The following is a 25,043-nucleotide window of genomic DNA, read 5'->3' as shown; positions in this document are numbered from 1 at the left end:
ATCTTCAATCATAACCTATTTTCAATCACACCTCTACACAACCATATCCATTCACACATCTATTTTCATCCACATTCCCACACTCCTACCTTCAATCACAACCTACACAATCATATCCATTCACACCCATATTGTCCACATCCATACTCATCCACTATATTCATCCACACAATAACAACACAACAATCATGAAAAAAATCTCAACCATAATGACATTTATAAAAGATCAATGATAAGTCTTACAATGTCATAATTCAAAAATCATCATTAAAATAAAAAACACTCATCCCAAAGTAGATAGTGCACTTAAAAATCCTTACTAAAATTAACGATAACAAAATTTAAGCCACTCGAGTTGGTCTTCCACGATCATCTTCATAAACATGACTTTCTTATTTGGCATCTCCAACCATTCAAGCATGCGATACTTCAACTCTATCGGCAGGTCTGAGATTTTCAAGAGAGCTTCGTACCAATCACTGTTGGTATTCACATCTTTAGACTTGATGACATCCCTAAATGCCTCAAAAATATCCTTCATTGCATCAATGAATTTGCTAGTGTCATCAGTGGACATTTCAGTTCTCTTTCTATGACGAGTTGAAGGTGACGAATTACCTCTTCGAGACTGCTCAGATGGCGACTTATTCCTGCTAAGGAATGGCGATGGAGTATCCTTACCTACATCAACATCCTCAAGCTCGTCCATTAGTGCCCGTTCTGGCTCACGGAGGAGATCATCGCCTAGATCTACGCAAATTTGACTTGTTGTCCCTGTGGCTATTGAGTTTCCTGCTACCAAAGCCAATTTGTTGTAAAGTGGGCACCCTTCACGTCTATACTTCTCAACTTCTCTATGCTCCTACAAGAAAAAAATATTTTTTAGATGTCTTATAATAGAGTTCTAGTAATGCAAAAAAAAATACAAAATATTTTGTCGTAAAACATGATTTACTGACCTTGATGTAGTCTTGCCATATAGAATGACAAGTAGTAACTCGTTGTGTAGTTGCATCCCAGTCAAACCCACTAGTGTTGAGACAACTCGTTACTGTTTGGTAAGTTTTCTTCCATGATTTTGTTCGATTCTTGAGCTACTCACAAGTTTTTTTTATTGACTATGTATTGGCATAGTCCATATACACCTCATCCTTCCAAACCCCATTGGGCAACTTGTTCCCCGTATTGACCTGCTCAACCAAGAGATCGAGCATTTTTCTGTCTTCTTCGAAGGTCCAAATGTCATATGATCGATCGTTTTTTTTTGTCTTCTTCCAGCCATATATAATCTAAATCTGAGATAGTCCTCATGAAAAAAAAAAAAAAACTTAATCAGACAACCTTAACCTGTCGTAGTAACTAGGGACACATGGAAACACAAAAAACATTGAAAAAAAATACCACGTAGTGGATATTTATAACACCCGAATCTCCTCGTCACATGGAAAGATCATTTCATAGCACTTCAAAATTATTCAACAACAATGCTATAACATTTAAAAATTAATCAAACTAATTCCATTACAGATGAGTAAAACAATGCAAAAACACACTCATCAAGTCACTAAAGACCCCTTGGTAGAGCCCCATATGACTTTGCCGCCACTACGAACCATACCTCATCAGTGATGGGGGTCATGTTTCGTTGGCTAATGGACACACTTATAGGCGACTCAGCCTAGTTTGAATTGGACTCAACCCATCCTCCATTACACAACATACCCTAAACCCTAATCCCAGAAAATACACCGTACTAAACCCTAGCCTCTTCAAAACCCTAAACCCTAATTTTAATTAACCCTAACCCTAATTCCAGAAAGTAAACCATACTAAACCAATACCCTCAACACTAAAAACCTTAAGCTCCAAACCCTAAACCCTAACCTCTCGGAAACCCCAAACTCTAAAGCCCTGAACCCTAATTTCTATTAACCCTACCTTAAGACTGAGAACCCTAAAAACAATTACCATAAACCATTAACCCAAAACCCTAAATACCCTTAACCATACCCTAAACCCAAAATTATACCCTATAAAGACAAAATTAAACCCTAAATACCATAAACCCTAACCCTAAATCCCAAAATTATGTAGTAATTAAACAATCAATACAGATATCACATACATAAATTAAAATTAAATCAAATACAACAGTAAGTTAATAAAAAAAATTAGGGTTTAGGGTTACCTTCTGAAATTTGGGGAAAACTGAAGCCCAATGGGAAAATTAAGGGAAATCGAAGTAGAATTGAAGAAATTGACGCCAAAATGGGGAAAATTGAAGGAAATCAAAACCAAAATAGGAAAAATCGAAGAAAATCAGAAGGATTTTTAGTGGAAAAGAGAGTGAGAAACGAGAGAAGGAAGCAAAAGAGAGGTAGAGGGGAGAGGGGAGGAAGGTCGGAGAGGGAGAGCAACGTTGTTGTGGGCCGAGAGCAAGAGGGAGATGAGAGAGAAAATTTCGCCGAGAGCGAGAGCGAGAGGTTGTAGCACGATGGGAGGCCGAAAGTGAAAGGGAGAAGGAGACAGTGCCGAGTGGGAGAAGAAAGCGGGAGCGAGAGGAAGAAAAAAATTTGGGAGGAAGCAAATAGTCGCGAAAGGCAGAAACTTGCGTCCCAACAAGTTCAAGCAGATGAATTAGGAATTTAGGTGGGAATCCTGATTCAGCCACTTAACACTATAGCCACTTCAAGTGAATGATTTGCTTCCCCCCCCCCCCCCCCCCCCCCCCCCCCCCTCCCCCCCCCCCCCCCCCCCCCACACACACACACACACACACTGGCCCTTGAGAAAAGTAGAGGTCACTACTTATATCGATTATTTTAAAATAAATAATTTAATGTAAAGCTTGTAAAGCTTAATATCTTATTTTAATATTAGTATTCAGTAAAATTAAAGTTATATTATATAGTATTCATATTTTATGGAGGGGAAACCCAATGCAGAATTATTTCAGTGGCAGTGCTGCTCATCTCACCTTTCGACAAAAATATTTTCACTCATAGACCAAGTTTAAGTATCTTGGTTATTATCATCAAAATTAGGATACTTGGAGGAGTCTTGAGCCTCAATTTCAATACCCTCTTGCCTTCTTCTAGGGAAGGAGAGGGGTAGTGTGTTGCCCCTTTTGTGAGACATATTCTTTTTTTATGGATTATGACATCACAATGACTTTAGATGGGTGAGTAGGCAGCCAAACCTGGTTAAATTGGGTTCATTTGGACCTGTACATGAGAGTTGAAGAAAAACTCAAGAACTTATTTGAATAAAGCCCAAATATCTTTCTGTGTCCATTGCCACTATTTCATAGAATTGGACTTAGTTTGGCACTTGACAAGTTGAAGAAGGCATAATGCAGGACCTATCCAAATACAAATTTTTTTAAAGAGTAGAAACTCGTTATAGAGAAACATCATATTAGGTACCAAAAAGTAAGTACCCATTTCTTTTAATATAAACTTTCGACAAACAATAACCATGAGGCTAGTGCACAACACCAAGATTACTACTGCTACTATTACTACTACTACTAGATGACACTGTATTTATAGTAGTAGGAAGGTGTTTATAATGACTACAATGCCCTTAGGGTTACATACTTCAAAAGAAAAAAAATATAAGAGGACATGCACCAGCTTGCATAATTATAATTTTGTGTCATCTCTATATAAGTTCTCCTTCTTTACAAGACATGACACCCCCACAAACAAAGTCTTCCAAAGCCCTCAATTATTAATCTCATCCAATAGAATCTATTTGCATTCATTGCATGCACCAAACTGAAGTGACATGGTTGAAAGCAAACCCAAGAGGTGTAAAGTTAATATTCGAGTTGGGACTTTGGATCTGCATAAAATCTGTCTCGCTCAGTTTAATGAAAACTATTTTCCTAAGTCACTACTGTTTAATTCTGTCATAAAGAACTGTTTTATTCATATAATTATGTTAAAACATCACTTGTTTTTTTATAAAACCAGTGACCACCTTTGAATGAGAGATTCGTCCCGTGACTGGTATTTTTGCATTTTGGTACATTCTGTCATATCCATGGCCGATGCGGAATACTAATGTTTGTTACCAACCAATGCTGGTAATCTGTATAAGCAAAAAGAGTCAACAGGCAGCACCAGGTAATATGTCATTTTATTTTGATGTTTTGTTCGTGTTTTGAAGAAAGACGAAAAGTTTCTTCGTAATTGTTTTGCTACCAAATCAATACTCTGTCTAATGGTACTAATGATGCCCGATTCTCTCATACTTATAGGAAGGAGCAGAGACTCCGTCGCCACGGCTCGTCTGCTGAATATTAGTTTATTCACGTTGCTGCTCATTTTGGCTTTCGTTTCCCACGGCTTCTGTGAGGTTTTCGATGTATCTGTGGAAGAGTATGTGAAGATGAAGAAATACCTTGCGTCTGTGAACAAGCCCCCGGTGACGACGATCACGGTGAAATTTTTAAATGCACGCTGTCTATTATAGCTTTCAAATGTTTAGTTACTTTTTCTGAAGGTTAATGCATTCAATTTCATTATGTGGAAATAGACCAAGGCTGGAGATGTTTTCGATTGTGTTGATATAAACAAGCAACCATCTCTGGATCATCCTTTACTCAGAAACCACACGGTGCAGGTACAAGTTTTTCTACCACTTTTTTCCACTCTCCAGCCAAGAGAAAGCAAGGTGGCCCCTACTATGGAACTCAAGTGACAATAAACGTATGGAAGCAAGTGATTAATACCCAAAACTATGAAGTATTCAGTCTCGCCCAGTTACAGGTTGCCAATCGTGGTCCTGTACTTAACACTGTTGAAGTCGGATGGCATGTAAGTAACAATTGTGCTAATCTACTCTATCATATAGGAGAGTCCTAAAAAAGCTTCCATTGATCTTTCAGTAAAGATCATTCACTGTTACCATCAACTAATGTCTCTATGGTGTGACAGGCGAATGATTACGGACCCGGAAGCTGCTATAACACTAGGTGTGGGTTCCTCCAAAGTAGACCCAAAAATAACTCCTGGAATGATATTGCCTAAGGTCTCTACATACTATGGAACTCAAGAGGAAATCACCGTTTCCGTGTATAAGAATGACACCTCTGGAGATTGATGACTCGGGTATGAAGACAGTAATGGTTATGTACCAGTGGGGTACTGACCAAATATTCTCTTCAACTCTCTAGCTAAAGATTCAAACAGGATCACTTGGGGAGGAGAAACAGCTTCTTTTGTTTTCCCTCACACAACTTATGTTCCAAAGGGGAGTGGTAGTTTCCCCTTTGGAACATAAGTAGCATATGAGTAATATGAAGGTGATAGACAGTAGCATGCAGTTCGTAAAAGCCCCAAGTAATTTTATTCCAATTATACCAACACCACAATGTTATAAATTAGGAAACAACGCGGCCGATGTTGCCACGATTGGCCAACACTTCTATTTTGGAGGACATGGGGGCACGTTTTGAAGCCCTAATCATCTACTAGTGTCATCTACTACTAGTAGTAGTAGTAGTGATCTCTAATAAGCCTCGTGGTTGTTGTGCACTAGTTGTTAAGTTATGGAGCCTAATCAACGCCTTACACTGAATCAGTACGCGGATCTACCTTTGCGGTAAGGTTGTCGTAGGGGTTGGAAGGGGGGGCGGGGAGCCCCCAAAAGGTCTATGAAATGACTATTATTTCATTAAGGCATTTTACGATTATTATTATTACTCTCGTTAGTTTGGAATTAGAGCATTTAATTTCTAACACTAGCTTCATGGTACCTAATATGATGTTTCTCTATATCAAGTCTCTACTCTTTGAAAATTTTTGTATTTGGATAGTTTCTACAGCATGCCTTCTGCAACTAATAGAGCCAGGTGCCAAACTATGTCCAATTTTGTGAAATCATGCATTTATTTGATACTATATTTATTATTGAAGTTGACATGGCAATGGAAACATAAAGATATTTGGGTTTAATTTGAATGAGGAGTTTTTCTTCAACTCTTAGGTTTGGCGGCCTACTGATCCATCTAAAGTCATTGTGATGTCATAATCCAAAAAAATAAAAAAATATATGTCTCATGAAAGGGGGCAAAACACTACCGCTCTCCTTCCCTAGAAGAAGGCAAGAGGGTATTGGAATTAAGCCTAAAGTCTCCTCTAAGTATCCTAATTTTGATGATAATAACCAAGATACTTAAACTTGGTCTATGAGTAAAAATATTTTTGTAAAAAACAAAGACATTTATGCCATTTTTTGGAAAAGGAGTCGACTCTCTATGAAGGAGTCGTGCCCATTAGTAGGCAGAAATAAAAAATGAGTCAAACACGAGTTACAGAAAGCTTCTTATAAGGTACCAGAGGGAGTAATTTAATGGTCTTCTTATAAGGATGGGACAAGGGTGTAAATAAAGACAATGATGTATGTTTGCTTGTCTTCTTTATTTTTTAGAGCTTTTAGCCCTAAGGGCATTGTAGTCATTTCAAAGTTCCTTCATGAACGATAAATAGAGGCTTAAGGCATAGGGTAAATCATTAAGTCTCCCTTCTTCCCTATCAAATTCATCCTTAGACTTTTCTCTCTCTCTTCATCTCTTTAGTCGTATCTCTCTCTTTTTTCTCCCTTCTTCCTTCTTCCACTCATTTCTTCTCCTCTTCTTCTTTCTCCCTTCTTCCTTCTTCCTTCTTCCTCTCATTTCTTCTCCTCTTCTTCTTTCTCCCTTCTCCCTTCTTCCTCTCATTTTTTCTTCTCTTCTTCTTTCTCTCCTCTCTCACCACCTTGGTTGAGGACTTTGTCATGGGATTCTAAATCCAACATTGTCAAAGCCAGTTGGAAGAGAGAGGTTTGGTAAAAATGTCAACAAGTTGGTTGACTGAGGGAATATGATGAACTTGAAGACATCTCATTCTTACTTTCTCGTGAACAAAATGATAGTCTATGCTAATATGTTTACTGCAACAGAGAAAAATATGGTTGTGGCAAAGTAAGTAACACATAAATTGTCCCATAGAAGAGTTGGAGGTCAAGTTGAGTAAATGTGCACATCTTTTAGATGATACTAATGCCAAGTGATTCAGCACATGTAGAAGACATGGCTCTGTATTCGGCTTCAGTAGTGGAGCGAGATACTGTGGGTTATTTCTTTGCAAACCAAGAGACAAGGTTGGGTGGTGGTTAGTGGGCAATTACCTCAATCTACATCAGAAAAGGCAAGGATATCTAGTGATGAGGGTTTTGAAAAGACTAACCCATAGTCTATGGTACCTTTAAGATATTGAAGAATTTTTTTAGCTAGTCTAAAGTGGAAAGTAGTGGGGGAATGCATAAATTGGGCTACAAGATTGATGGAGTAAAATATATTAGATTGTGTTAATGTTAAATATTGAAGGGCTCCTATAAGACTTCAATAGTGAGTAAGGTAAGAGTAAGGGAAACTTTGAAAATCAAGTTTTGTGTTAGTGGCAAGAGGAGTTGTCACATGTGCGCATGATTTCATCCCTACTTGAGTTAAAATATCTTTTAAGTATTGAGCTTGATAAAAAAAAATATTGGCGGGCCTTCTACGAAGTTGAAATATCACTTAGTGCTGTTTCAAAAGTTTGAAGAAGCGAGGGTTTTCCCGATGAGAATAATGTCATCTACATATAAGAAATATTTTAGAGTCCGCCGATCTATTTTATTATTTTTATATTTTTAAATATCATATATTTTAGTCTATCTTGGGAAAATATTTAAAAATTTTAACTCTTTAGTAATTAAGAAATTACTATCACGTCATCAATTAATATTTTTAAAATATATAATTACAATAAATAAATAAAATATATAAAACATTGATTTATAGTTTATTTTTCGTCTCTCATCTATTGGACAGGGTTTAGGGTTTAGGGTTTTTGACTTTTGTGAAATTATATTTATCCATATCTATTCCACTAAATTAGAGACATGTGGTGAATAGATTAATGCACATACAGGAAAAGAATGTTATTACATGTCCAATTGTAAACAAAGCTCTAAAACAAAACAACTAGTAAAATAGGAATTAAAAAAATAATATGGAATAAGACTGAAGAGACATTATAGACATTCAAATCTACATAAATTGCCACCTTCCACAAAAGATGCCTGATTCTGCAAATAATCCTTGATTTAATCTTTAAGATTCTAACTAATCTCTTTCATTTAAAAGAATAATTTTCTTCAAAAATGTTTAAGATATGATGCAAATTAATCATTTATAGGCCACAAATCAGTGCATTTTCATCTACTACATATATTTACTCAACCTTCCAGGTTCCTTCAAGCACAATCTAAAGCATCCTTTGCTCACGCTTTTCCTTTAATTTCGATGTTGATGCTTGGTAGTTACCCAGTCAAATAAATACGAGGAAGAAAAGTGTGTGCTCTTCTTCTTCTCTTTGTTTACTTTCATATCTTCTTCGACATTTTCAGAAACTCACTTTGCTGCTCAGCGAGATGTCTTCTAAGTAGCAGTTTCGTGCTTCTTTCTCTAATGTTTGGATATCATCGACGAAATCATCTAAGCTCAATCCAATTTTTATTTGTATTTTTCTATGAAATGGCATCTAATCAAGTGTTGATCCATACACAACTCTAAAATAATTTGTGGGATCATAAGTTCTTTTCACATATTAAAGTTAGAAGTAAAACTAAAGTAGAGTCGGTATTGAGCCAAACCGATTCACAAGCCGCTTGAGCTCCACTCGTGCTCAAACTTGGAATAAGGCTTATCAAGTATAAAAAGCTAAGCTCAAGATTTTACGATCTAGGCTTGTTAGTTTGTAAGTCAATTCGTTAGCATACTTTTTTTTTATGAAAATACTTTTTATCCTAATTGTTATCGATAATTGCCTCTTTAGTTGATTGATGATTGCTCTTATTTACCTCAAACCTCTAAAAAGACCGATCATTCAGCCCTTTAGGGTTCCTCAACATCCGATGTTACTGATTGTCAATGGAATAAATGCTATTGATAGAGAAATTTACTCTTTACTGTTAGGTTTATTAAATTGACTGTTATACATTAATATGCTTCATTGCAAAGTCTTAGACTCATCTACAATAATGTGCAGTTAAATGGTACTAAGCTTATCACCAAATTCTTTATATTCATTTTTTTTTAATTTATGAAAAAGAGAAAACCTTCATTGACTTGTTTTAATCAGACATGAACCAATATTTATAATAGAGGAAAATAGTAGATTCCAATTACAATTAAACTACCCTTGTCCCAATTACACCCAAACTCTAACACTTAAAGATAAGTCCTAGCATAATTAAATAACTCAATATAAATAGAAGACTGACATCACTAAACTACCTTTAATCTTGAACTCTTCTATGAGACCTGCTTTCATAATAATTTTGGTTATGTAAGACTTTTTATTATGTTAGACTCATCATGCCACTTCACGTGATCATGGTGGGTCCCACCAGCTCGTGTGATCATGGTGGATCCATATCTTGCGGGTTTGGGCTCATCTTCCAACACACTTAGATATGTGGGTTTTCCTTGGTCATGTGGGCTTGGGCTTATCTTCCAACACACACCCTCAAGCTGGGGGTGAGAGAATATCATGAACTCCCAGCTTGCTACAAATGGTGTATAGGATCTTCTCGTATACAATGGCAGTCTTCCATATCTACCAACCCCTCCCCCCCTCACGCTGGTAGTCTCTTCCACGAGGCGTAACTGGCATAAGATAAGTGAGAGTAAATCGCTCTAAGTCGTATGACATCGTTCCATACTCTAGTCATAACCCATGCTAGATGTAGGACACACTCCTATCTTTTATAGGTAGTGGGTCTAGACGCAGTGCTAAAAAATATAATAAAACTCCTCCATCACCGTGTCCCTTCACATGACACTGACTCTCAAGTGATAGGAGTAATAAATGCAAATTAAGGGGGTAATGGTTAATTACCCAAAAGATAATATTTTGGGACACATGAAATAGTCTGCAGTGAGTCCATCAGTAAATGAGGAAGTAGAACAAAATAGTAAGGTGCAATCAAGTAATAATCCAAGATAATAATTTAGCAAGAGATAGAGAATCGAGTGATGCTTCCAAATTCAAAAAAAAATTCCACCAAATTCGAGTTTAATTCAGCAGATTATGCAGCTCAAGGATTAAGCTGGCTTGCTAAACTCTTGTGCTTCCAACAATAATAGTAATGAGACTCGCACAATGGGCTCTGGCCTCTTCATATTCTCAACACGAAGGTAGTGGTAAGTTGCTGAAGATTAATGCATGTGACCATTTAGTTACTGATTTACCAACAGTAAATATTCTCGATAGAAGCAACGTGCTTATGCAACAACGATTTACTGAGACAAACTTGGCCAGAAAACTCTACTGATTTATTGATTATGCGGCAATGTGACCAGCTTGGTTAGCTATTCTCAATAGCAGCAATGTGATTCTGTAGTAACATGACCAACTTGGTCAGAAGAAATAAAAAATGAAACTTAGGAGATTAGTGGACTTAGGAGTCAAGTTCTAAAATAGAAATGGAAAAAAAACTTCCTTGAATTAAAACTACTTGCGGTAGATTACTGGATCATGAAACTGATTGAACTTCGGTCATGCAAGGACTCTTCATACCACAACAACCTTTTAGGAATAGCAACAACGTCTGTCTAGACTTGTCTTATGCCATTCAAGGACTCTTCATGCAGTAGCATCAACGATTGTCGAGACTTGTCTTCTACTGTTCAAGGATTCTTCATGCAGCAACAACGACCACGTCTCAAAGATGAAACCACCGGTGACCAATAGAACAAAAACACTGGATTATCTGGAAGATCATATGAGACAGACCCAAAAACTAACAACGTGTATTTGTTTCTACTTGTCCTCCTTGACTCCATCTCATTCAAAGACAATTAAAGTTCGTAGATGCAAAATAATCTATATTCTTCGAATGCAAATTTATCCTTAAATATATATCAGATTGACATGAAATTTTCTCTTTCATAAACTAGACTTAAATACCTTTCATCCAAGTATAATTTCTCTTCATAAAATATACTTCTTTTGAGATAAATAATCTCATAGATTTCAATCTCTGTAATCTGGCCGAACTAAGTACTCTTTCTTCTTTTGCCAGCATGACCATTAACTCTTCCAAGATCAATATCTCCATATAAAAAACTCATATAGAGAATTGGTTGAATAGGTAAGAAAATAGACTTATAGATATTTTTTTATATATAATTCTTCATATAAAGTCTAGTTCTTGATAGTATAAAATAGCTCAAGAGTTGAAGTTTTTTGTTGTTGCTCGAACCTCTCTTGCAGTCTGACCTTTGCTGCTTAAAATATCAATTTATTTTTTTATAAAATTCTATTTCCAAAATTCTTTTTGGTTTGGAAAGTAGAGTCGAATATCTTTTTCGTCAATATATAATATGCAATATTAAAATTTTAGTATAGAGGTGAAAACGCAAAGAAAACAACGGATATAGAGATTGAATAGAGAAAAAAATTGATACAAACCTAAACTGCTAGAGATAATAGATAAAAAAAAGGACCACATTATCTTTGTGGGTTAACCGATTCAACTCACAGAACCTACTTTGATACCATGTTGAATTTATGGTAAAAAAAAAAAACTTCATTGACTTGTTTTAATCAGAGTACACGAACCCCTATTTATAATAGAGGAAAGTAGTAAAGTCCAATTATAATTAAACTACCTTTGTCCCAATTACACCCAAGCTCTAACACTTAAACTAAGTCCTACCATAATTACATAACTCAATATAAATAGAAGACTAACATAACTAAAATACCTTTCAACTGAAACTCTTCTGTGAGACCTGCTTCTATAATAATTTTGCCTCTGTAAGACTTCTTATTGTGTAAGACTCATCATGCCACCTCATCTGATCATGGTGGGTCCCACCAACATGTGTGTTAATGTTGGGTCCATATCTTATGGGCTTGGGTCAATCTTCCAACACACTTGGATATGTGGGTCTTCCTTGGTCGTGTGGGCTTGGGCCCATCTTCAATAATTTTTGTATTGTTTTTTTTGTAGTTTTAAATGTATGATGAGCTTGAATCCGGCTCAAGCTCGAGTTTAAACTCATTTAGAACTTTCAAACTCGAGCTCTAGTTCAAAGTTTTAAGGTCAAACTAAACTCAAACTTACACAGGTTTGAACTTGACTCAACATGATGCCACCCCTAAACAGAAGGATGAAACACTATCCATTTGACTGAAACATGTCAAAGGCAAGGTGAAGGAATAACATAACAAAAAAAGGTCCACCCTTTTATTTGGATTGAGCTCTGATAACTTTTCGTGTAAACTCACATACCCCTAATTATTAGAGAAAACTTAGCTCACAGGTACTCCTAGGAACATCTCCATCATGTACATTTTTTTTTGGGTTTATCCTATTTTGCGATCAAAGCAACTTAAAAATAAAGAAAAAATTGAATGATATTGTTAAAATTCACTCTCAACTTATTCACCCAATAAAAAAACTATGAAATTCAAAAAACAAAATCATGAATGGGTAGCTCAATGCATGCAAATGTGATATAGTTATTAGCAATAAACAATTTATTTCAATTTGGATAGCTGATATGTATGATGTATCGGATGACCCATATCTTGTTTTAAAGTAGGCATAAGAGAACCTAAGGGTGAGTTCAATGGACAACTCGTTTCAATTTGACCCTGGTAGCGAGGGATTTTCCCTTACATTTCAAGAAGCAGGGACAAGATTGACAAAAAAGAAAAAAAGAAACTTAATTTTTTTCTCTTTCTTTGTTAACCCAAATAGAAGACAACCATATTAATGCTACCGACCTTGAATAAGACCCAAATAACCTTTATATTCCATTGATGTGTTCTTTAACAAGGTTCAAGGAAACTCTAATTAAAGGGGTTAATTATTCTTATATTCCTTAAACATGACATATAACCTCCAGTTTTTTATTAATTGCTACATATCTTATAGTATCACATAAATTACCTTTTTCAATGATCAATTATCGCTAATTTTGATTAGATAATTCTAAGTTTGACATATGAAAAAAACAAAAAAAATAACACATAGAGACATAGAAGAATGACTCCAACTCTCGGATCTAACTTGACCCATATGAAATTAATTTGGGTTGAGTTGCTCAAATTAGTTTGGTAAGTCAGGAAAATTGTTGAAATGAGCTGTAAATTATGTAATTTGTTACTGTAATTATAGGAAACGATTTGTTTCCTTGATTTGTTCCTGATTTTAAGATCAAAATTGGATTTTAATTAGGATGTAAATGTATTATAAAAAGTCTCATTGAGCAGAATAGAAATCATCAGAAAATTCTTTGTATGTGTTATTGCTTTAGTTACTCCGTTTGACATGGTATCAGAGCGAGAGATGTCGTCTGTCGTCGTCGTAGACGAAGAAGCTGTCCTATAGCCGAAGACTAGAGTAACAACTTTGTTGCCGGAGGAGAAAAAAATAGAGCTCTGCTCTGCCGTCACCTTGAACGAAGAAGACGGTGTACGTTTTATATCTTCTCCTTCAGTCGTCGCATAACACCACCGAATTCTGCCACCCGAACTCCGTGGGAACCCACCAAACCGTTGCAGAACCGCTATCGAAGCACCGGTCAGCTTTCCGGAGCATCATCAGCCCGACGAAGAGGAAGAGCTTCCTTTGTTGTAGCCATGAACAGAATCTCCGTCACAGAAGACCGGCGGAAGCTCCAAAAGCTGTCGACGCTGAGCCACCGCTCGGCCTCCCAGCAAACCAGAAGGATCACTGTGGTCGCCGAAGGAAGCTGACGACCTCTGTTTTCTCTGTGACTGCCGACGGTCCCGTCTAAACCTCATCATCGATTATCGCCAATGACCACCGACGACTGCACCACCAACCCCATTGTTGTTGTCGACCACCACACCGAAGAAAGCCGATGCTACTGCTGCCGAAGAAGAAGATGCCGACTCGATTAAATTTTTCCTAAGTTAGGAAAATTTAATAGAATGCTGGCCCGCGCTTGTTCTGGACCCAAAATCGGACCAGAACCAAACTGAATCGGACTCGAACTGGACCACAATTGTACCAGACCAGAACCGAATCGGACCAGTCAATACTGAATCGGACCACAATCAGACTGGACCTGAACCGGACCAGATCGAACCAAACTGGACCGGATCAAACCGAATTTCTAGACCGGACCAAAAAAATCCGAATCAACCTAGAGACTGACAATGGATAACTATCGTCAAATATTTGTAAAAGCTAACAACTGGATATGCACTCACCGCAGGGAAAAAGGGCATTCACAACAACGTTGTTACGAGATTATTGGTTATTAAGAGTGGTGGGACTTCTCAGAAACACCTCAAAAAAAGATTGCTGGGGAAAAACTACTGCCTACTGCAAATGTTGCCCATCCAGGTATTATCGGTAAAGCATTAATATTCTCTGCATATTCTAATAATAGAACTTGGATTCTTGATACAGGTGCATCTGATCACATGATGAGGGATTCCAATCAGTTAACATTTGTCCTACCTTCTCCTCAATCTGTTATTTCCACCGCCAATGGTAGTACCTCTCTTATTACTGGGGAAGGGTCAATTATCTTGTCGAATAATTTACATTAGATATTGTCCTTGTTGTTCCATCTCTTGAATACAATCGGTTGTTTGTTAGCTAAATTACTTCAACTCTTGCTTGTACTGGATTTTCATTGTGAAACTTGTGAACTGGCTAAGAGTCACCGTATCTCTTATTTACTGAGTTTGTATAAGAGTTCTGAACCTTTTGAGTTTATTCATTCTGATGTTTGGGGTCTTGCAAAGGTTCCCTCTATTTCTCGAGTTCGGTATTTTGTAACATTTATTGATGAATGCTCTAGAATGACTTGGGTATCCCTGCTGATAAAAAAGAGTGATGTGTGGCTAGCTTTACAGAAATTTCATCAAATGGTACACACTCAGTACCAGAAGCAGATTCGTGTTTTGCAATCTGACAATGGTATTGAGTTTGTCGATACTTCTCTTGGTAATTTTTTGAAAAATCATGGAATTGGTCATCAAACCTCGTGTACCTATACTCCCCAACAAAATGGATTTGCAAAGAGGAAGAATAGACAAATTTTGGAAGTAGTGTGTGCCTCTCTCAATGGCATGAACATGCCTCGGTTTTATTGGGGTGAAGCTGTCAAATCTGTTGCCTACCTTATCAATCGAACACCTTCTCAAGTTATAGACTTTCAAACTCCTAAAAAAAAAACTGCACTCCCTATTTTCCATTCCCCATCTTCTGAATCTTGAACCTCGGGTTTTTGGGTGTACTGTATATGTTCATATCCCAAAAGTCTTGCGAAATAAACTTGATCCATGTGCCAAATGATGTGTTTTTTGTTGGCTATTCTGATTTTCAAAAAGGATATCAGTGCTATGATCCACACACCCGAAAGCTCCATGTAATTCTAGATGCCTCATTCCATGAATTACAACCTTATAACTCGGGGGGGGGGGGGGGGGGGGGTGTCTCTCGAAATTCTCTTCAGGGGGAGAGCTCAAGTGAAGAGAATGTTCAACAAGAGAATAGCGGAGAGGCTGAGTTTACTGGGTTAGAAGCAGTGAATGGATTTCTTCACCAACTAGGACATCATGATGTGCAACAAGACTGTGCTCCCAACCATGAAGCCGAGAGTGAATCATTAATTTCTCTTGAAGAATCCTCAGAGTTGCCTCTGTTTGCACCATCAACTGAAGAATCAACCTAGAATGTTCCTCCTCAAGTAAATACCAAACTTGTGTTTGAAGAATCTATTGAAACATGTGTTCCTACAAAAAATATAACTCCTAGATATCCACAAAGATTGAATAGGGGAATTCTAAAGAAACAGTATGAACCTGATCTTGAAGCCAAGACAAAATACTCAATCAACAACTATGTGTCCTCCCATAGGTTGAGTAAATCATATGCTTTTACTATTGATCAATTATCCAGGGTTTCTATTCTTAGTAATGTGCAGGATGCATTGGCTGATCAAAAATGGAAAAAGGCGATGAATGAAGAGATGAAAGCTCTACAAAAGAATGCCACTTGGGAACTTGTTTCACAGCCTAAAGAAGTGAAGACAATTGGATGTCGATGGGTGTTCACGGTGAAACTCAAACCGGATGGATGTATTGAAAGATATAAAGCTCGACTAGTTGCAAAGGGATATACGCAAAGGTATGAGATAGACTATCAGGATACTTTTGCACCAGTAGTTAAGATCAATTCAATTCGCATTCTTATATCTATAGCAGCAAATCGAGACTGGCCTCTGCAACAATTTGATGTTAAAAATGCATTTCTCAATGGAGATTTAGAAGGAGAAGTCTACATGGAGCTACCACCCGGAGTTAAAATTAGTTCTCTAGGTCAAGGTAAAGTCTGTAAATTGAAGAAGTCATTGTACAGGTTGAAACAATCACCTAGAGCATGGTTTGGAAGATTCTTGACTACAATGAAGGAGTTTGGCTATAAGTAAAGTAACTTAGATCATACTTTGTTTATAAAATTCAAAGAAGGAAAATTAACGGTTTTAATTGTATATGTTGATGATATGGTCTTGACAGAAGATGACCCTTGTAAAATGCAAGCTTTACAGGAGTATTTAACCACTAAATTCGAAATGAAGGATCTCGAACAACTTAAATATTTTTTGGGAATTGAAGTGGCAAGATCGAAACATGGAGTCTTCCTTTCACAACGAAAATATGTGTTGGATCTTCTAGCCGAAACCGGAATGCTTGATTGTAATCTAGTAGAGACACCCATAGAAATGAATCATAACCTCGAAATTCTCCCAGATCAAAACCCAACAGACAAAGGGCGTTATCAACGATTAGTTGGAAGATTAATCTACTTATCACACACAAGACCAGGCGTAGGATATGTAGTGAGCGTTGTGAGTCAGTTCATGCATGCACCAAGTGAAGCCTCTGTTTGCACCATCAACTGAAGAATCAACCTAGAATGTTCCTCCTCAAGTAAATACCAAACTTGTGTTTGAAGAATCTATTGAAACATGTGTTCCTACAAAAAATATAACTCCTAGATATCCACAAAGATTGAATAGGGGAATTCTAAAGAAACAGTATGAACCTGATCTTGAAGCCAAGACAAAATACTCAATCAACAACTATGTGTCCTCCCATAGGTTGAGTAAATCATATGCTTTTACTATTGATCAATTATCCAGGGTTTCTATTCTTAGTAATGTGCAGGATGCATTGGCTGATCAAAAATGGAAAAAGGCGATGAATGAAGAGATGAAAGCTCTACAAAAGAATGCCACTTGGGAACTTGTTTCACAGCCTAAAGAAGTGAAGACAATTGGATGTCGATGGGTGTTCACGGTGAAACTCAAACCGGATGGATGTATTGAAAGATATAAAGCTCGACTAGTTGCAAAGGGATATACGCAAAGGTATGAGATAGACTATCAGGATACTTTTGCACCAGTAGTTAAGATCAATTCAATTCGCATTCTTATATCTATAGCAGCAAATCGAGACTGGCCTCTGCAACAATTTGATGTTAAAAATGCATTTCTCAATGGAGATTTAGAAGGAGAAGTCTACATGGAGCTACCACCCGGAGTTAAAATTAGTTCTCTAGGTCAAGGTAAAGTCTGTAAATTGAAGAAGTCATTGTACAGGTTGAAACAATCACCTAGAGCATGGTTTGGAAGATTCTTGACTACAATGAAGGAGTTTGGCTATAAGTAAAGTAACTTAGATCATACTTTGTTTATAAAATTCAAAGAAGGAAAATTAACGGTTTTAATTGTATATGTTGATGATATGGTCTTGACAGAAGATGACCCTTGTAAAATGCAAGCTTTACAGGAGTATTTAACCACTAAATTCGAAATGAAGGATCTCGAACAACTTAAATATTTTTTGGGAATTGAAGTGGCAAGATCGAAACATGGAGTCTTCCTTTCACAACGAAAATATGTGTTGGATCTTCTAGCCGAAACCGGAATGCTTGATTGTAATCTAGTAGAGACACCCATAGAAATGAATCATAACCTCGAAATTCTCCCAGATCAAAACCCAACAGACAAAGGGCGTTATCAACGATTAGTTGGAAGATTAATCTACTTATCACACACAAGACCAGGCGTAGGATATGTAGTGAGCGTTGTGAGTCAGTTCATGCATGCACCAAGTGAAGAACATATGGAAGCAGTCTATCGGATCTTGAGATACTTAAAGAGTGCTCCAGGAAAGCTTTGTTATTAGGAAAAAAAAGGGTGTCACTAACATTGAAGGATACACAGATTCTGATTGGGCAGGAGATCAGACAACCAGAAGATCCACGTCTGGTTACTTTACTTTTGTGGAAGGCAATTTTGTCACGTGGAGAAGCAAAAAATAGAAGGTTGTATCAAGATCAAGTGCTTAAGCTGAATTTCGAGGCATGACTCATGGTGTATGCGAATTGTTATGGATAAGAAATATCCTGATGGACTTAGGGATTGAATATGCTAAATCTATGAATCTCAATTGTGATAATAAGGCAGCCATCAAAATTGCGAAAAATCCGGTTCAACATGATCGCACTAAATATGTTGAAGTTGATCGCTATTTCATCAAGAAAAACTTTTATGCAAAGATTATACAATTTTCTTTTATTCCATCCGAGAGTCAGTTGGCTGATATACTCACGAAAGGAGTATCAGGGAAAGTATTTCATGGTATCATTGACAAGTTGGGCATGATCAACATCTATGCACCAACTTGAGGGGGAGTGTTGAAATGAGCTATAAATTATGTAATTTTTTACCGTAATTATAGGAAACGATTTGTTTCCTTGATTTGTTCCTGATTTTAAGATCTAAATTGGATCTTAATAAGGTTGTAAATGTATTATAAAAAGCCTCAATGAGGAGAAGAATAGAAATCATCGAAAAATTCTTTGTATGTGTTATTGCTTTGATTACTCCGTTTGACAAAACTCAGAAAAAAATGTGAGGAGTGAGTCCGACCCCTTACTCAACCCAGCCCCTCTCTAATCCAAGTCGAGTTAGACAATCCAATGTAAAAGTATTTTTGCCTTTTAATCGTATTGAAGTTAGAAATAAACCTTTCTTTCAAAAGGATTGAAAGTATGAATCATAATCAAACCCGACTAAAGCTTAGTCAAGGTTAGGGTGACGGAAGAAGAGAGAAGTGAAGGACCATTATCAAGTTAATCTTTTTGAGAGTTTCTTCATCCAATATTTATGATCAAAGTAATTAGTCAATAGTGATAAATTGAGGGGATGTGCTTAATATTAATATTCAACTTATGACCCCAATCAAAAGATTAAGGGTCTGCTTGGAACTCCATGAAAAAATAAAATAAAAAAATAAGAATTTGACCATTATTATTCCAAAAAATAGTTAATGAAAATAAGAATTTGATCATTATCTCGTTTTTACTAATTATTTTTTGAAATAATAATGGTCAAATTGTTATTTTCTTTTCTTTTATTTTCTTTTCTAGGGTTCCTAACATACCCTAAGGAAATTCAGAATTTGATTTGTCATGAATGGGCGCATCTCAATTTCTACGAATTTGATGTAGTTATTACTAATGCTTTAGTTATCCACAACTTATCCAATACGAAAAACTATTTGGTACGAAACGGCTATCTCAAAGGTTTGATCATGATCAATGGTTATCTGATCAGGTGGTTGAGATAACCGTTTATCATTATCAGTCGTTCGTATATTTCGCTCGAAATAGTCTTTTGTATTGGATCAGCCCTCTTAGTTATCAAATAACCAATTAATATAGCTTAATTATTTTGATGCATAAATTAAAAAGATCCATTCAGCTTAGTGATTGATTTTCCCTTTACACCCATGGAACAAGGACAGATTAACCCAGAAAGTTTAATCTCCGGAAAGGTGGCCATCTTCATTGCGGATATTGCTTCTCCACTTCTCCAAGTTGAAGATCAAATATACAAGATCAGTTTTAATAATCAAACTGAGACTAACCCAAATCCCATTATCTAGGAAAGAAATCAAAGCTGAAGAAACAGGAACCGAACTTTAAGCAACAAATATCAAACACAGAAATCCCAGTATTCGGACTTCATGCTAAAGGATGATAGTATCTGTAGATGCCAAAGAAGGTGTTGGTGATAGCCAGACAAATCGCCAAAATTCCAGCCGCTAATGAAACTATCGCCCACGGATTGCCGAAGTAGTCCCGATTCAGCTTCGCCCTCCACATATTCCATGGAGTCTTGTAGTATTTCATTATATCTCTGGTTAATTTCTGATACTTGTCCTTGGCATCTGATTCAACTATCAGTCCCTTGGACATCATGTTGAACATCAAAGCGATGTTCTTTTCACTGCCCAACCCATGATCGATAATCCCACTTTGATGCAGAATCTCCACGTCCTCGGCAGTGTTCACGATGAAATCCATAAAAGCAGCGTAGAAGGTGAAGCATTTCCCGAGTGCAGGGTTGGCTTGTTCGAACGCTATCAAGTTTCTCAGGAAGGTGTTTGTGTAATTGTCAACAAGAACGTGTGAGATTTCCATCACTCCGTTCTCGAATTTTATGTCCAGGAAGTTACCTCCCTTGCGTCTCTTGAATTTGATGCCTGCGTCTTGGAGCCTCTTTGCACTTGGGACGGTCGGTAATGGCCTTAGGCGATGGGAGCGGTGGTCGTCGAAGGGGTGCTTTTGCTTGACGAGAGGGAGTAGAGAGCGAGAGGAGTCGAAATTCCTTACTGGGTCGTTACCCTGATCGGATGTTACCATGAAATGGGAGTGAACTAAGTGGAGCAAGTGAAGGTGACTGGATTCTTCTGGGTGGAAGGATTTCTTGTCCTTGTCTCTGTGAATGGACGATTCCGCTTTGCTGATTGTATAATACGGGGTTTTGAAGAAGTTCACAGAGAGACTAACCAGAGAAACAGAGGAGATCGTTTTGGCGAAAGAATTGAATAATTGAAGTAAGACGAAGAAGGGGAGCTGGTTCTCTGCCAGGAGCAAATCCCTGGCTACACATCTCAGAATCCATTCAGAAGAAGAAGCAAATATGAGGTCTGTCTCGTATAATTTCTTCTCTTCCACGTGAGACTTCCTCTCCTGTGATTTGAGGAACAGCTCCAGAATGAAGCAACCATCGAGCACCAGCATCTCCCCAAACTCGTCTTCCCCAATAGGAATGTCCTCGGAGTAGCACCTCCTCGCTGATTTCTTCAATTCCTGCACACTGTTGAGGATTTCATCCAAGGTCAAACCCTCGTTCCGAGAGCAGAAGTCACGGAGATACTTCCACTTCTTCTTCTCCATCGCTAGCAACCTCTTGTTTTCCCGGTGGTAAGGACCGATGGAGAGTATCTCAGGCTCGTAAGCTTCCTCATTTGTACGGCGTATGATATGAGGCACCCGGACGATGGTGGGTAGCTCCGGATGTGACTGCTCCGCATTTGAGGAGCTGTATTTGTTTTTCATGGCAATCATCCATGACCCATCGTCGCCTTCTCCAGTACTCATCTTCGAATGCACAGCTTGCTCGAATGGTGGCTTCAGATGAAATTACAGTAGAATAAGCCCAGAATGCATTGAGAAACCAAGTGGAATCGGAGGCCTATGTATAAAAAAATGGACTCGATCGACCTATCCGGAAGAGTAGTTGAACAAGGACAGCCATCTTTATGAAATCAGTAAATGAGCAACATGGCCGGCACAAAAACCTTTCTTCTTCTAGTTTTTTAGTGGACTAAAAGTTCAGCATAAAACCTCTTCTTTTCTTACAAAGGAAATTTGAATCGACAGAAAATCCCTAATGAAAGAATCAAATAATCTTTCACTAGCCTATAAATAAGTTTGTATTAATTGTAAAATTCATTTTGATTCAATAAAATTTGTCCCTCTCTCTTTTGGTATGTGGATTAGATTCGCAAGGCTTAACCACGTAAAATTGGTTTGTACTTTTTGTTTCTTTTATCTTCAATTTCATGTTCACATCACATGGTGTCAAAGCCAAATGTTTGATTTTGGCTAGTTTTTGTTTCGCATAATTTTTGTGTATTTTCTATTATGTTGTTTTTCATTCAAATTGATTTATGCATTAGATAGATCATCCTACAACGAGCATTTTATTTCTTGTTTCATCAAATCTATTGAGAAATGGTCTATAAATTTTTTCACAGATAGTCACCGTATTTTTTAACCACTTTTTTCGTTGCAATATAGTACTTTTTTTATTTAAACTAAAGCATTTGTTTGAAAGAGGATTCAAATACAAGTATTTCCCCTCATATTTCATCAAATCTATCAAGAAATGATGGCGCACTTGAGATTTTAAATCTATAGTTCGTTTTGCATCGAGAGGAAGACGACAAGCCAGCGTGCTAGTTGGATGGCTCCCTCTACGATCATTACCATCTCATCAAAATTTTCTTTATATCATATGATACTTCCTTACACCATCAACAACGCCAAACACAAAGAAATTCACGTTCACAAGATGGAGATTCTATCCCGTAAGACAACAAGTTATATTTCCTCTTACCCCATTACAACTTGAGGGGGAATGTTAAGAGAAAAATTAAATTAAATTTAAAATTAACCTTATGTAATAATTTAGGTAAAAATAATGAAAAATCAATCTCTATCAATCAAGAGATTGATTTGCCGTGATTTTAAGAAATCACGGGAAAATCTTGATTGATTTAACGAAATTCGTAACCTTAATTAAGGAATCAAGTGATCCTTAATTAGTCCATAAATAGGCTCGTATTAATTTTAAAATTTATTCTAATTCAATAAAAAAATTCCGGTGTCGGCGACCAACTCAGAGATTACTTACAACCACTACTTTCAAGAAACAAAAAAGTACAACATAATAAATTTAGATCACTATTGGCAATGTGTTACATTTATATTGTTAAAGTGAGCATTCAATTTATTTGGTTAAATTCAATATCAATGTGTTCAACGGATAGCACTACTTAGACTGCATTTATGGATTAAATTTTGCATGAATTTATAGATGAGACAAGATTGAAATGAAGCAATGTTATAAAATTTAATTGATGTGGTGCTGATGTCAATAGATGCTTCTAGATGTCGATTTTATTGATGTGACAAAAGTTTTAGACTTTTGCTTGTGAAATCAATTTTTTTTAAATATGCATTTAAAAAAATATTTTATTTATTTTATTTTCCTCGTGTAAAAATCATAAAATTTAAGAAATTTAGCTTAAATAACAACTAATTTGGGGAATGACTAGATCACTACTTGTTTGGCTCTCGATCCCCATTAAATCAATTTTGATTATAAAAATACTTAAATAACTAATTAAAAAAATTGAGTTATTTAAATGACAAAAAAAAAGTCTCAGATGAAAATTGGTTGAACATCTATTTGACCATTAGAATACTCCATGTAAATAGACTGACTAGTACTTCAAGATTGTTTGATTGCTTGGCATCTTGAGAAGCAATTGTCCAAGTCGAGAATTTCTACAGATAGATTGTTGGCCCAAGTGGCTTCTCAAGAGGCGTGGGGGAGGAGGTAAATTGAGATTATAATTTAAAAAATTAGTGCTTAAATATAAAAATTAAATCATAGTAATAATAAAGTAAACACTACAGAGGAGACGGAGAGTTTTTGATTTCCATGTTTCACTTGCCCAAAAAAAATTAGAGATATTGGCTGTCTTTAAGCCTAGTGTAATGTCCAATTACACACAAGTCAATTTCTCCTAAAGATTATACAACTAGATTATATAGCTCTAGTATGTTTTTCCCTTCTAGATTCCAGGTTCTAGAACACCTTTCAAAGAATAAATCAAAAATACCCAAAAGAAAGAAAAACTGACACCCTTTTTAATGGAGAGACAACCTTCTCCAAAAGAGTTATCAAACCTTTTGAGCACAAGAGTTGAAGTAGAGGAGCTTGAATATTAGGAATGTTGAGCGATTTGAGAAAGGTATGTAGTTTTTGCAAAATGTATAGCTTTTTTTCTCTCAAAAAAGGTTTGTACAAAAAATTCAAATGAATAGGCTTTTTGAGTGCTTTGAATTGCCAATGAATGCTTACTTAAATGCTTCCCAATGAATTTGGGGGTTCATTATTATAAGTTTCCCAACCAAACTAGTCATTATTATAGGTTTCCCAAACTTGTTGATCAATCGAGGCATCAATGAATGAGTTTTCAACCTTTCAAAAAACTCATTGATCGACCCTTTTCCATTGCTTTATAGGATTGGTTGTGTAGTGCTCGGCATGATCGATCATGTAATAAGGTATAATTGATCATGTTGTATAAACTTATATAGTAGTATTCTGGATGATCAAGCTATGCCACACTACATTTGGGATGGTCGATCAATCCCATGTAGTTTGATCGAACATGATTTATGCCAGAGTGTAAATTTGAGTTTTAAGTCTAACCAAAATAAAACTAAGGGTTATTGTAAGTTTAAATCAGTTTTATGCATCGTTCAAATATAGTTTTAAAAAATTATATGCCCTAAACCTCCAATACTCATGTGTACCATAGAATTGAAGTTTGTTGACTATCCTCATACAATACTAGAGTTCATGAGATATTTTTTAAAGACATTGACTCTAATTTTCAAATCTCCAAGCTTTACTAGTAGGTGCTTCTTCAAAATGACTTGACATGTCGTATAGCTCGAGGCCTTGTATTAGATTTTCTAATTCTTTTGTATAAACTTTGATCTTGTATCTCTTGAAGGAAATGCATTTGAAATGTTTGAGTAGCAAAAATCAACATAATTACAGTTAAGGTTTATTATCATTACAATATGGAAGAGAGTCAATCAGATGTCGTTTGAAGTAGGGTTGATTGGTCCACAGATGTCAGCATGTACCAGTTGAAGATTCTGAGAAGTCCTTCATGTGCTTTCTTTTGGAAATGGATCTCTGCGTTGTTGTCCTTCCAAACAATTTTCACATACCGTCGAAGGAGCTGTAAATTGAGGCAGTCTATTCACCATTCTTTTCCACTAAAGAACTTTTT

General features: G+C 36.6%; 2 protein-coding genes across 2 annotated transcripts; both read right to left on the bottom strand.

The window, feature by feature from the left end:
- Positions 1-325: 325 nt before the first annotated feature.
- Positions 326-1,639, bottom strand: LOC137938480 (uncharacterized). The gene is made up of 2 exons (XM_068783432.1): positions 1,619-1,639; positions 326-862 (listed from the first exon to the last, which is right to left on the bottom strand). The coding sequence occupies exons 1-2, from the start codon at positions 1,637-1,639 to the stop codon at positions 326-328; spliced, it is 558 nt and encodes a 185-aa protein (XP_068639533.1).
- Positions 1,640-19,853: 18,214 nt separating this feature from the next.
- LOC137938885 (UPF0481 protein At3g47200-like) lies at positions 19,854-21,548 on the bottom strand. Its single transcript, XM_068783979.1, has one exon. It carries the CDS (start codon positions 21,541-21,543, stop codon positions 20,122-20,124), a length of 1,422 nt encoding a protein of 473 aa, XP_068640080.1. The 5' UTR covers positions 21,544-21,548; the 3' UTR covers positions 19,854-20,121.
- Positions 21,549-25,043: the final 3,495 nt, after the last annotated feature.

Source organism: Aristolochia californica, unplaced genomic scaffold (assembly GCF_029961685.1).
Source record: "Aristolochia californica isolate CCGP_79_NKW_82.1479 unplaced genomic scaffold, dmAriCali1.0.hap1 SCAF_8, whole genome shotgun sequence".
Lineage (NCBI taxonomy): Eukaryota > Viridiplantae > Streptophyta > Magnoliopsida > Piperales > Aristolochiaceae > Aristolochia > Aristolochia californica.
The sequence above is the reverse complement of the archived record's forward strand: the minus strand, read 5'-3'. Positions and strand labels throughout refer to the sequence as shown.

What these genes read in the sequence shown, in the direction of transcription:
- LOC137938480 (XM_068783432.1), bottom strand. Translation starts at nt 1,639, where the DNA reads ATGACCCCCATCACTGATGAG. An exon ending in TGACCCCCATCACTGATGAG is followed by an intron (nt 863 to 1,618) that starts GTATGGTTCGTA and finishes TTTTTCTTGTAG; the next exon opens with GAGCATAGAGAAGTTGAGAA.
- LOC137938885 (XM_068783979.1), bottom strand. Translation starts at nt 21,543, where the DNA reads ATGAGTACTGGAGAAGGCGACGATGGGTCATGGATGATTGCCATGAAA.